Source organism: Heliangelus exortis, chromosome 1 (assembly GCF_036169615.1).
Source record: "Heliangelus exortis chromosome 1, bHelExo1.hap1, whole genome shotgun sequence".
Lineage (NCBI taxonomy): Eukaryota > Metazoa > Chordata > Aves > Apodiformes > Trochilidae > Heliangelus > Heliangelus exortis.
This window is the reverse complement of record NC_092422.1, coordinates 107,667,450-107,680,787: the sequence shown is the minus strand read 5'-3', so window position 1 is coordinate 107,680,787 and position 13,338 is coordinate 107,667,450. Positions and strand designations below refer to the sequence as shown.

At 34.9% G+C, this 13,338-nt stretch overlaps 1 protein-coding gene across 10 annotated transcripts in view; it reads left to right on the top strand.

Moving 5' to 3' along the window:
* ZNF654 (zinc finger protein 654) overlaps positions 1–12,984 on the top strand; it is a 53,022-nt gene extending 40,038 nt beyond the window's left edge. For 9 of the 10 annotated variants that reach the window (XM_071757113.1, XM_071757095.1, XM_071757086.1 and 6 more), the window contains 5 exons: positions 1,063–1,265; positions 2,024–2,163; positions 6,697–6,838; positions 7,460–9,776; positions 10,171–12,984. In XM_071757113.1, coding sequence (XP_071613214.1) covers positions 1,063–1,265; positions 2,024–2,163; positions 6,697–6,838; positions 7,460–9,776; positions 10,171–10,178 — 2,810 coding nt within the window. In that variant the 3' untranslated portion in view covers positions 10,179–12,984. The remainder of the gene's footprint in view (positions 1–1,062; positions 1,266–2,023; positions 2,164–6,696; positions 6,839–7,459; positions 9,777–10,170) is intronic. The other variant, XM_071757166.1, reaches the window with a different exon arrangement.
* The last annotated feature ends 354 nt before the right edge of the window (positions 12,985–13,338 follow it).

The window sequence follows — 13,338 nt, the reverse complement described above, 5'->3', positions numbered from 1 at the left end:
CAGCTTTTACTGACTTTAAATTGAGTTTGTTTTCTTTTTTCTTCTTTTAAAATATGAATCTCTATACAGTAATATAGGGTATGCTCTAGCAACTGTGGGGGTTTAACTCTTTCTTTTAAGGTAGCTGCTGAGAGTATAAGAGGAAGATCAAGCCATATTGTCCAATGTGTTACATAAAAGTTAACACACTACTAACACCTCAGTGTGTTCATTTGCTTGACAAGATGAAAACAATTCTTAAAATAAAAACAATGTTATTGTATTTTGTGGCCCTGATTTGATATTTTAACTTTAAATCCTAAAACATACTAGAATCTGTATCATCTTTTTAATAGTAGAGATCTAAAACATGCCTTCTATGTATTTTGTAATTTCCCAGTTACTTTAATGTTAAGTTTGAGTATCTTGATTGAAATTATTTCATTCAATTATTAGCTTTAAGATTAGGTTTTAGATCTGAAAAGCAGATTTCCAGAAATCAAGGGCTCCAATTTAAAGGTATTTAGGCATTTAGATATCTGAAGTCGGCCCAGAATCATTTTTAGAGGAACATAAAGTATATCTTCTACTATTCCAAGCAAAATCAAGAGGTTCAAAGTTACTTAAAATAAAAGCATGTGAATTGTAGTTAATATTTTCACCACTGTTCCAGTTTAATGGATAAGAAGTATCCTGAGTTGTTTTAAATAATTACAATTTATAGTGTTGGAAGTGATGTCAGTCCTGTACTTCTGACAATCACTCAGATTCCGATGGTAATCTTCTGTTTCAGAAATGTTTGTATCTGCTTCTGTGTAGTGTATATTTTCCTAATCTCTTGCAGAACCTTGATCTAATCTGTTAGAAACAAAATACTAAATTAAAGTACTGGTGTAAGAAAAATAATTTATTTTCCAAGCAGTAGGACAGATTGATAGCATTTAATATATGATAGCTTCTTTAGCAGAGCCTTTTTATTATTATTTGTTGACATTGTACTAATAAAAACAACATTACATTTATATATAATTGTTGCTTGGAGTTCATATTCTAATTACCTTTAAATCTTTCTTTTCTGTACAGTTAACAAATATTTAAGCTCTGAAAATCCACTGTTCTTTGAACTACGTGCCAGATACCTTATTGCCTGTGAACGCATCCCTGAGGCAATGGCTCTTATCAAATCTTGCATAAATCATCCAGATATCAGTAAAGATCTGTATTTCCATCAAGCTCTTTTCACCTGTCTTTATATGTCACCATTAGAAGATCAGCTTTTCCAGGAGGTATTGTTTGTCAGTCTACATTTTTTTTATATGAAGTGGTACATTTTACTTATTGTATACAAGTTGTGAAGAGAAGCATACAGAACTCTGGTTTTGTAGAACCAAATGTCATAAAATCAGGCAGCTACACTGATGTAGCTTAACTGAGTGCTGGCTCAAGCTTTGAAAAGTTAAATGTTAAGTGTCTACAAACCTTGTTGACCTAAATGCATTTTTTTTGGTCAGGTTTACCTGAAGATGTACTGTATTCTCTAAATAACTTGAGTCATTAATATTTTGTAACTTTGACTATTATTTTAGTGAAAGCACTTGAGCCTAATTGTTTTCAGTCCAGTGTTCTGCACATTATATAATTTTATTTGCATTTTGTTGTATTTTAAATTATGACTCAGTGTGTAAAATTACACTCTGGCAGAATGTGGCCCTACTTTTACTACTGATAGCACTTATTAGCTAAAAATGCTTTCTTAACCTTGCTTTAAAAACAAGCTACCTTCATGCAAAAAACTGCAGTTGTTAAGTCTTAAAATTTCTCAGACAGTTATTCTGATTGTTATTACTCTTAGGAAATATGAAAGAATGCTAAATATCTCCAAAAAACTCTATTTAACCAACCTACACAAAAGCTGTTTCAAATAAATCCAATGTTAATATCAATTCTTGACGTTTGCAATAGCTTCTTGATTACAGCAGGGTCTGATAGGTTTTTATTTTGTGTTAGTAAATTCTTCTAAATTGATTTTATTTTAATTGTATAGCACTTGTTGAGGACTGATTGCAAGAGTGGAATTGAGATCATCTGCAACACTGAAAAAGAAGGGAAGACTACCTTAGCCTTACAACTATGTGAATCGTTCCTAGTCCCACAGCTTCAAAATGGGGACATGTATTGTATATGGTAAATATTTATTTCTGGTGAAGCAGCTTAGCAGATAATAGATGCTTAATGTTGCCAAAAAATGCAGCTCATCTGAGCATTTATCAGTTTAAAATACCAGATAAAACATTCTAACGTGATTTCTAAACATATCTAGTGGGTCTCCTATACCTTTTTGCTCTTCTACACACAGTCATGTATGGTGGAAGTCTACCTAGCACATAACAGTTACTAACAATTTCAAAGTAACAGAAGGGTAAGGTTTTATCTACTTTAGGCTGTGAATACCTATAAATATGGCATTAATTATTTGCAGTGGGTAACAGTCTGTAGACTTTCTGGCGATAGAAATAGCTTGTCCTGCTAGTTAAATGATACTGCTTATACAAACTGAATTGTAGTATGTCACCAGTGTGTTTAAAAAAAGAATGTGTCATTCTGAAAATGTGCTGTTAATTCTGGAAACTTTTATTTCACAAACAGAGCTATAATGTCAAATGGTGGTCCTGTAGAAAACAGTTAATTTAATGTCTTCATACACACTGAATCATTTTGATAGCTAGGCATTATGGCTAAGAAGGACTGTCAGAACAAATTTCATCATTCTGAGGACTGAAAGATGTCTGGGGAAGATAATCCTTCTGTTTAGCCTGTATAATTTCTGTACCTAGAGAAACGTCTGCATTCCTTGATAAAGTATGCTTAATTTGTTTGATTATGTGGTTGAAGCAAAAGGCTTAGTATAAATTTGATTCTTATTAATCAATAGATATCAAATTAGTAGCTTCATAATTTTAACATGGAGTTTAGTCTGTGCAGGATTTCTATGTTCCCAGACTTCAGGGAATTGAAAAATAGGATGTTTCTTTTTTGTTTCTTAAGGACGTAATGAAAGTCAGACATAATCAAGTTTGGTTTATTCAAATTTTTTCGTAATTATTGGATGAGTAATTAATTGCATTGGCTTGAAACCTTTGGAGTTATGATTGACATACATTTACAATACAGAGTATTGCAAATACCTGGTGGTGCTTTTCATTCAGTCTCTCCAGAAAAAGGTGGACGTGGCTGTCCCAGTAGGACAGATGAAGGTCAACCAAAGAGTTGCCTACTTTGTGTGAGTGCAATGACCAATTTTGTAATGGAACCTGACTTGGCTCATTTGTGCCCAAAGGCTGCATCTTCTGACTTCATACTTGTTAGGAGATTTGCAGATGTAACCCATGTGTATTAGTTACATGGTTTCAGGGATTCCATTTTTTAAGAAATACATTTTAAATACTGGATTAAATCTACTTTGTATATCTTTTCTTGTAGTAGCCTGTTAACCTTGCTCTTACCCAGCTGATCATGAAATTTTGCATAATCCATTTTTAAAATTGCTTTTCCAAACAAGATGTTTGTTTTCATGTTCTGGCAAAGTGCATATAGAAAATGAAATTTCAGAAAAGACTGAAGTAGTGTCATTCAAGGAAACCATTTTGGTATCTGTTAGGATTTTAATTTTCCGTTCAGAATACAGAATTTGAGGATCTTTGAAAGAGTTCAGAGCAATTATGTCTGTGCTGCTAGGACAGCTGTTTCATTCTTTACAGATGCTGGGCCTTAATAACTGCCTACCCAACAAGAGAATTCTGCATAATCTTTAATAGATGATGTAAACTAGAACAAAGCTTGTGAAGGCATGGCTATTGTAATTCAAATTTTTGAAGAAGTAGGAGCTAGGTTAAATTAAAACCACATAAAATATTTTTCCATAGAGACTATGTTAATATCTTCAGCACAGCATAAGTTGTCTTGTTTTGCCTGGAATCGAGAACCTTCCAGATCTAGCAAAGATAAGACATCAAAATGGATTAGAATCTGTAAATAGCAGATATTTGATATCACTTCATATTAATCAATATGAAACATTCAACCTGGAACCATTAGCTCTTGTAGTATCTTGGAGGTTGATAAACCTTAGTAGCTTTGTCACAAAGCTCTTACTGTTTTCGTTGACTTTAAGAATAAGTTTTAGATTCAGATGATCTGAATTATTTTGCTGAAGTGAAAGCCCAAGTTAACAATAAAGCAAACTGTGATTGGTCTCAATAGAAGTATCTGTGCACAAGCTTGTTGAGCTTTGTTGAGCACCTGTAATGATGTAGTTAATGGTTTTTTAGTATGAAAAAGTGATGTCCCTTCAGGAAAGCAGGAAAAGTTTTAATGGAATGGACTTAGCACAATGGCCTTGCCTTCTCTGCCAGAAAAATTTTAAGTGCTGTTTTGGCAGTTTCCAGTTGGTTTCCATACAGTAAAATCAGAAAGTCAGAGACTTTTTACCACAGATTTTTTCAGCCTTTGGTCCTTAGGCAATTTTTGTGAATTGAATAACATTTTGGTAAAGTGTGCTATCCATATTTATGGAAAGATATACTTTGTAGTTATGGACAGTAGCAAAGGTTTTAGCTCTAGCTATGGTAGGGCAGCCTTAAGCATTGTCTTGTGTTGCTGGTAGAGGCACACAATGGTTTTGATACTTTGTAGAGGGTTAGCAGATTGGAACATCTGATTGCTTCTGGTAGAGGTACTGAGTACTGTGATCTCACAGGAACAATTTAAATTGCCCCAAAACATGTCCATAATCTTTTAAGCACAGGTCTCAGTGTGAACTAAGTTTTACACTAACCAAGAAGTAAATGCCATTAAGTACAATACTACTATGACATAATAATGGTGCAAATAGTAAACTACCCCTGCCTACATTATCTCAAGTTTATTATCTCTGCTGTGGTCAGTGAGAGGAATATTTCAAGTGATCCTGACTTCATTAAAGGTGGTATCCAGAGCATTTAAGTGGTAGAAATTGAGTCCAATCAGCTCTTCAAGAATGCTTTAATCCTTGACGATTATCAAAGTCAGAAATGTGCTTGAGAAGGAGAAGCCTCCATGTCTACATGGAGGAATAAGACTGAAACGCTGTTTCACATGGGGGTCTAGTCAAATGCTGCCCTCCTTTCAGTTTTCTCCATTACTGTTTCAGCTCTTTCCTTGTGCCAGCTGTCACACCTTTCTAGACACATGTAAAGCCACTTTAACCACTAATCCCTCAGAAGAATAGTTTGAGTTTTCTCCAGTTCTCTGGGATTAATGTTTAAATGGCTTGCTCTGTGATGATATGAGACAAAGGAGAGAATAATTGTATTGACTGTGGTAACAATTAACAGCAAAAAAGTTATTTATTTTGTTCTTCAGGTTGAGACTTTTACTGAATTTTTTATTAATGATTTGGTGCACAGGTACACTAGTTTCAAACTTGTACATGAAGTTTACAAAGATTTTATGAATTTTGGTTTCCAGCCTGATAAGGGCAGAGGTGAACAGCTTGTACTTTTACTATGCTTTTAAGACTTAGTTTTTTGTGGGTAGAGCTGCCTATAGAACTCCTTTTTCAGTTTCTTCTGTGTAAGCTTGGTCTTTTTTTCAGCTTCTGTTTTCTAGGGCTTTGAATGAAAGCAAAGAATCAAGCTCTCTTGTCTAACTCTTTATGTCAAGCAGAATTGTAGAACTCTCCTAAATTAAAAAATGAAGTTGGTGTTTTGTCATAGGTTGTTCTGTCACTTCTGTTCATGCAGGCACTGACCTCACTAGGCAAGCTTAGATCCAAAAGGTTTTTCTGATTTCTTTCCGGCACAGACTGGATACTCTGGAAGATGAGTGAAATACTTTGTTGAATAACTGGGTTTGTGTTTTCTGAAGGAGCAGGCTCGTGGAATAAAAAAGTGTCTTCCTTCAGAAAATGAAAGTCAGATTACTCTCCTGTGTAAAATCTTTGTGCTAGCAAATTTTCTTACAAGTAAAGTTATAGTCCAATTCCCTTTCTGAGTCTGAATTAAAGTGCATGGAATGTACAAGCTGTAAATTTAATTAGCTATATTTATAGGCTAAATGCATTATCTGTGTAGGAGCTCTGCTGCAGGGTCTAGCAATCTGTTCTTGTTTCCTTGTATTAGTCAGAAAGATAAGTGATGACAGCAGTATTAAAAAAAAAAAAATTAAAAACTCTAATATGCATAGTTGGAGAACATCAATATCTCCTGCCAATGAACCATATCAGAAGCTGGCTTTCTACAACACTCCCATTTTCCACATTCAAGCACTTCTTTTCCTGAAGGACTCCTCATCTTAGTACTGAAAGTAGCTTAATCCCAAAAGCACAGAGAGTTTGCTGTTCAGACTGACATTTATTGCTTGTGGTGATAAGGGCTAGATGCTGTAGCATCTGATTTTATTATGCAGTTCTCTGATACTAAGCTGAATACATTAATATTTTGTTGAATATTTAGTTGGCTCGGTGATAGGAAATACCCTGAATGCTTTAACAAAGTAATTAAGTTGCATTTTCCATTGTGCACAGTGTGTACAGTTGTGGTGTTAATTAGATTGGTACTACATCCTTGAATATGATTTTAGTTACAGAATATGCAAATAGTTGTTCTTAGTATTGCATCATGCTTAATGATAGAGTTCTAAAACTCAATCTAATTGAAACATTTTGTTCTGTAATTATAGGGACCTGATCTTCATTTGGAGTAAACTGCAGCTTAAATCTAACCCATCTAAACAAGTATTTGTTGACCACTGCTACCAGCTTTTAAGAATTGCTACAAATGTCAGAGTAATTTTCCCCTTCATGAAAGTCATTAAGGATGAAGTAAGTTTTCTTTATTTGTTTTACCCTATTGCTTTTGTAACGAGTTAAAGTAAAGAGGAGGAATGTTTATATTATCTAATCACTTTTTGTGTAAAGTTAAAAGAGGAGAGGGAAGAATGCAGTACGATCTTAAAACTTTTGTCATGTTCCAGAATATGCTTCAATATTATTATTGCAATTGATATATAGTGGTTTCTTAAAGTTATTTTTTTTGACTGAATTCTGAGTTTTTCTTTGTAGTAAGTTTGAGGAATGTAATATTCTATAAATAAAGAGGAAATTTAATAACTACATGGAGTAAATGTGGAAGATGCATCAGTTGTTGGTTTTTTTCAGCCTGGCCCCGTAATGAAATTTTTGTGTAAAAATGTGCATCCTTCAGGTGAAGTTTACTAGCAGGATTCTTTCTGAATTCTTTATTTTATAAGTAGGTGAATATAAATATACGGGATGTTGGTGTTTGGGAGTTGTTTATGTTAGTTCTGTTGCTTTTTTTTCCCTGTGAGTCTGATTTATTTATTTATTTATTTCATGTTTAAGCTGTAAAATTTTTTAAGCCTATAAGCAAAAAACCATTACATGTAGTCTATAATTATGTGCACTGTAATTTCCTTTCTACAGGTTGGTGAAGATGGTCTCCAGATATGTGTCGAGATATGTGGGTGTGCTCTACAGTTGGACCTCCGTGAAGATCCCATCATGAAAAGTCTTATTTATAAAACAATTGCTCATTTTCTGCCAAATGACTTGGAGATCCTCAGAATTTGTGCACTCTCAATCTTTTTTCTTGAGCGCACCTTGGAATCTTACTACACTGTTGAACATTTATATAAATGTGCAGATGAAGAATACAATGAGTGCACTAGTTCTGTTCAAAACCGTGTACGTTTTGAATTGCTTCCAATTCTGAAAAAAGGTTTGTTTTTCGATCCAGAGTTTTGGAATTTCTTGATGATCAAGCAGAATTGTTTAGCCTTATTGGGGGATAAAGCTTTTGTTGGCTCAAGTGAAAGTACACTGGAAAACTCTACTCCAAATACAGAGAAGATAACAGAGTATAGTGCTCTGAGTGAGGAACGTGTCTGTTTAACAGATGTAAGTAATGGGGAGCTTGAACCTGAAGACCTCTCTGAAGCCCAGCCCAAAGGTAATGCCAAAAAGAACCATGAAGCTCTTGAGGCATCTGAAATGATGGATGAAACTGTACCAAGACACCGCTGTGTGATATGCAACAAGGAATTTCTTGGTGGCCACATTGTGAAACATGCACAAGCTCACCAAAAAAAGGGCAGTTTTTCCTGTGTACTTTGCACCAGAAAGTTCAGGCAAAAAGGACTCATGCTGAAGCACTTGAAAAATCATGTCAGGAAGATAGAAAGGCAACATCTTGCTGCAGTTCGTGAGGCTGGTCAGCAGGTTCCAGCTCTCAATGAACTAGAATGTTCTGATGTTTCTCTCTCGCTTGAAAATGGGAATGCTGATGCTTTTAAAGAAAATGAACCAGAGACTGCAGTAGCTCCAAGTGTTGACCAAGTGATCCAAGTGGAGGAGGAGAATGCAGAACAGGTATTTGATGCAGTGGAAAACCATTTAAGTGATGAGGATGATGCTACTGAGAATAGTAGTGACAGCTGTTTTAATAATGTTCCAGATGCTTTAAATACAGAAAGTTTGCCTGAAGATGATGAGACCTCCAGTAAAGAGTCGCCTGTTCTGCATAAAGTAAATGGAGCCTTTTGCCTTCAAAAAGACATTGATGCTATGGATGAGGAAGGAAGCTTTAAGTGCCCTGCTAATGGTTGTGCTAGAGTGTTTAAAAAGATAAGATTCCTCAATAAACATGCAAGAAAAGCTCATCCAACTGATCTGAAGGTGCAGCAGCATATAATGAAATGGAATAAGGGAAAGTGCCGGTTCTGCCAGAGGAAATTTGCTGATTCCCAACATTTTATAGACCATCTGAAGAGGCACGTGTATCCAAATGTTTACTTTTGTTTACACTTTAATTGTAATCAGAGATTTAAGCTGTCAACTGAACTTGCAGAGCATACAAAAAGTCACAGTGTTTTTAAAGCTCAGTGCAATTTTGCAGAGTGCTGTGAGCTATTTGAAGAGCTTCCTTTGCTTTATAAACATGAGGCTCAGCATTATTTAAATAAAACACTAGAATGTTCAGAAGATGCAAGTGAAAAAGATTCTTCAGATGATCCTTCAGAACTTTGTAGCTACCAAGATGATGCTGAATCTGTTAATGAGAAGGAAGCTGTAGATTTACCAATTCCAACTTGGAAATCAAGGAAGGATTCTACAGAACCAAAGACGTATATTCAAAGTGTTGAGAAGAAAACAAATAATGTCATTCACAATGGAAATGACAGCTCATCTGAGGGTAGTGCTACTGTTTCAAGTTTGATAGACCAAAAGACACCTGTATTACAGCCAAATTCTGAGAACTGTAATGTTGTTAGTGACCAACTAGTCAATGGGCACAGTGACCTAGATCAGACATCATCGAAATCATCAGAAACACCTTTGGACAGAGTGGCAAGTGAAACAAGGACAGAAAATGGGTCAGTGTTACCAGTTTTACAGAATTGTCATGATGTACCCCAAAATAATGCTGCTGCCTCACAATTACCTTCTAAACCAAATCCACCAACAGAGAATACTTCATATGGTGTCATCTTAACAAAACCCTATGTTAGACCATTGCCTCCAAGTTACCTTGATGAGCGATACATTAGCATGCCAAAACGTAGAAAAATTTTGGCTGATAAAGTAGATGCTCATTCTGAACAAGATGAATTTTGTAGCAAAACAACAGAAAGATTTAGATGTGGCAACTGCTTGACCATCTACTGTAATTCAGAAGCACTTGAGGCTCACCTTGCACAAAAGAAGTGTCAGACGCTCTTTGGATTCGATTCAGATGATGAAAGTAAGTTATACAGTCTTTCTGGGTTGGTTTGTTTGGAGGTAAACACCAGCCAGAAATTGTCTTTGAAAACAGGCAACTGTATCTGATGGAGCAGATAAGACAGACATGACTTCTGAGCAATTGTAGCATGCTAGAACTTAGACAATTAAGTCACAATACTGTGCTCAATTGAGAGTTCCAATTGGACATGGTGTTTAGAGGAAGAATATTGGTGAGAATTTGTAGGCAAATGTAATGGAAAAGGCTTCTCATAAAACAGGGGGTAATTCAATTTGTCTTTACTTGCATGTTTGAAACTAAACATGGTGAAAAATGTAAGCAGTGTTCTAGATCAGAGAACGATTTCCATTGGTGGTTAGTCTTCATTGTAATCCCAATGCATTCTCTTTTCCAGGTGCCTGATTCAGTGTTGTGGGAAAATGTATCAGAGGAGTGGTGTAAGAAAACACTTCGTGAAGAAGCATCAATTTGTTTCCCAGTTGGCCTTAATCATAATGCAGTCTCAAATTACTAAAGAAAAAAACCATGACCTTGGTAAAGACAAAGCACATTTTCTAGAGAAAACTCACAGAGGAATAATAGGAGCTCTGCAGGTCTTGAGTCCAGAAAGATTGCTACAAAATCCCCAAAGTACCAGTTATCCTAAAAGCCACATTCATTCCAAATCTGTGATTGAAACTTAGCAGCACAGGTGTATTGTCTTGCCACCTAAGAATGTTTTATTTGGGATCCTGTTTGATACAGATAGCTGAAAATTCTCACGTGATTGTAGGCAGGGAAGCTGTAGTGGTGAAAACTGGTGTGTACATACAGATGGAGTCATCACAGAAATGTAGGACAGCAAAGACCAACTGTTCCTGCTCAGCTAGCTTGCTTACTGAATACTTCATCACACTGCATGTATGGCAAAATAAGATGATAACTTGCTTGAATCAACAGATATATAAAAGCTTAATGAGAGGAAAAAAGAGGAAAAACCAAAAAGGTACTTAAGATCTGTTCATTGTAGCAATGGCTCACACTTGCAAACCTAAAGGTTTAATTGTAAAATAAGCTGTTAAGTAGTTCTGGAACTTAAACTTAATAATTCAGTAATGCCTCTGCTAATAATCCTCTGTGAAATTAAACAGATATTTGCATTAGTTCTGCTTCCTTTTCCCTTCCTGAGAGGTAAAAAAAGAATGCAAATTTAAAATCACGCTTTCGAATTCTAGAACATTTTTGCCTTAATTTTGGGTTGGATTAACATAAAAGGTTATAAAATTATGATCACAGATATGTGTGCATTACATTAATAGCAACGATTCGCCCACTTTCAGAGGTTTGTATGATGTTTGAGGCACCAAAGAATTATTTTTTGCAGTTGCAAAAAAAAAATTGATTTAAAGGCATCATTCATTATATATACATATATACACACACTATATATATATTTACATATATAAATACATTTAAATTTTTTAAACGTTAATGGGAACCTTATCAGCCAAATGCACTTTGACATGTTTTGCTTTCAAGTTACCAACCAACCTGTAAGGACCCAGCTGTTATTTTGAATGTTCCCAGGCTCCCCTTTCTTTGTTCAACATTGCTAATCTAGTTAAATTTGCTTAAACGTACTTGGAAAAACAAGGTTAATTTCTAAGTATTACAGTTTTAAAAATCTGAAAACTCAAGTCAGTATATACAACAAAAATTTCTGTGTAAAGTCTTTTAAATGTACCTTTAATCTTTGGTGCTTTTTTGCTTTTTCCTGGAGCTCCATGTGTTTCAAGAGGCTTTAGAAACATGATTGAGAATTGTGTTTTTTGATTTAAAGTGTGTATATAAGTGCATCTGTGTACATGCATAGACTGTGACCATAATTTTTTGTACCTGCATTAAACTCCTTTTTGTTCAAAGATGCTTTTCTTGGACACCACCATTTGTTAATACCATGTGTTCAGTATATACACTTTAGGGAACTGGAAAACTGAATTCTTACATAGGAAAACATGAGCATCACCTAACCACCTATCAGAAATACACTAAATGACTTAAAGTGGCGAGTGGGTGGTAACTTTTGGTTTAAGTCATGATTTTAACTTCTGAAGACATTTCATTTTCTTTAAACTACTCCGATACCTGGTATTCTCAGATAGTTGCAGTATTAAACAACTTTAATCGGGAGCAAAAAGCTAATCATAATTCATAATGTGTAGGTGATAATTCTACATTCTTTCAGTATGTTGAGTATTACCCTATACTGGGCCTGCAACTTCTAGGGCTGAAAAAGTTTCCAAATCCAGAATTCAAAATTTGTTGAGGGTTTTTTGGTGTTGTCTTTTGTTTTTTCTTTTCCCAGGCATTAAGCGTTGTATCATATGATTTGAAGTACTTCTTCAAGATCTGTCACTTTGATTCAATAAATACAGAAGTACATGTGTAATATAAGCATGCAAGTATTTAAAAGCTGCCTGCAGTTATACATGAGCTTGGGAGCTTTGTTGGATCAAAGTTTGTCCATTTCATTGCTGATAATCTAATTAGAATTACGTATTCTAATAACATTCCTCCAGGTGGCTGTTACTTGGATTTAGACTTTCATTTTTAGACTGTCTGCTCTAACCTGATCACAGTTCCCTGTAAAGGTCATGTAAGTTCTAATTTTCAAACGGTTGCCGCTTGGTAGGCACCTTTCACAAAAAAAAAAAAGACATGCTGAAAATAGGTTGAAAGTGGTCATATCTGTGGAGAAAGGTCACTGGTACTTTGGTTATTTAGCCATATTCATTAAACTATATAAATTGTATAGTTTGGATAATTTATAACATTAAACTTTGTGATTTTAATATCACATTGAAGGTTCGGCTGTACTCGTTTCTTTTATTGTTTAACACCAGTGGTATGGACAAAAGACTCAAAGGGGGGTGGTAGTGTTACTATTTTCTTAATTTATTTGGTACTGTATAACACCTTTCTGAATAAATGCAGTGTATGCATTTTGGGACTCTGTTAATTTGTAAAAGCTGTTACAGGTTCAGCAAGAAAGGAAATTTGTGCTTCCTTGTTGAATGTTAAATTATTTTACTTTGCATTTTATATAAGAGTACAAATTAAAACTGAGCCATCAAACTGCAATAAATCAACAGTAGTGTTTCATTTTAAAACTTTTTTGTACTGTACATAGATTTGTTCAATAAAACATTGTCTTTGTTGTTGATAGAAATTGATTTGTCTTTTGGGGAATCACTGTGAAAATACTGCTGCAAGATATGTATAGTTTTCCTGTGCTGTTTGGTATATGGTTGTTGCACAGCACCTTTGTAAAGCTGCCAGGTCTGTGTGGATATTTGGATTTGAACAACTGAGTATGTTGAAGTATATCCAAGAATGTCCAGGACTAGCAAGGAAAATAGAACTGAACTGACTGTCTCTTTGTTCCCTCCCCATCCCACCCCTCTCCCCCATGTTCCTTCTAGCTAATACCTGCTCTGGTAAATTTGGGACCTCTTAGTTAAATAAGTCTTCAAAAAGTTTCATTATTTTCACAGATTCTTTACAAATAAGTAACTGCTAAAGA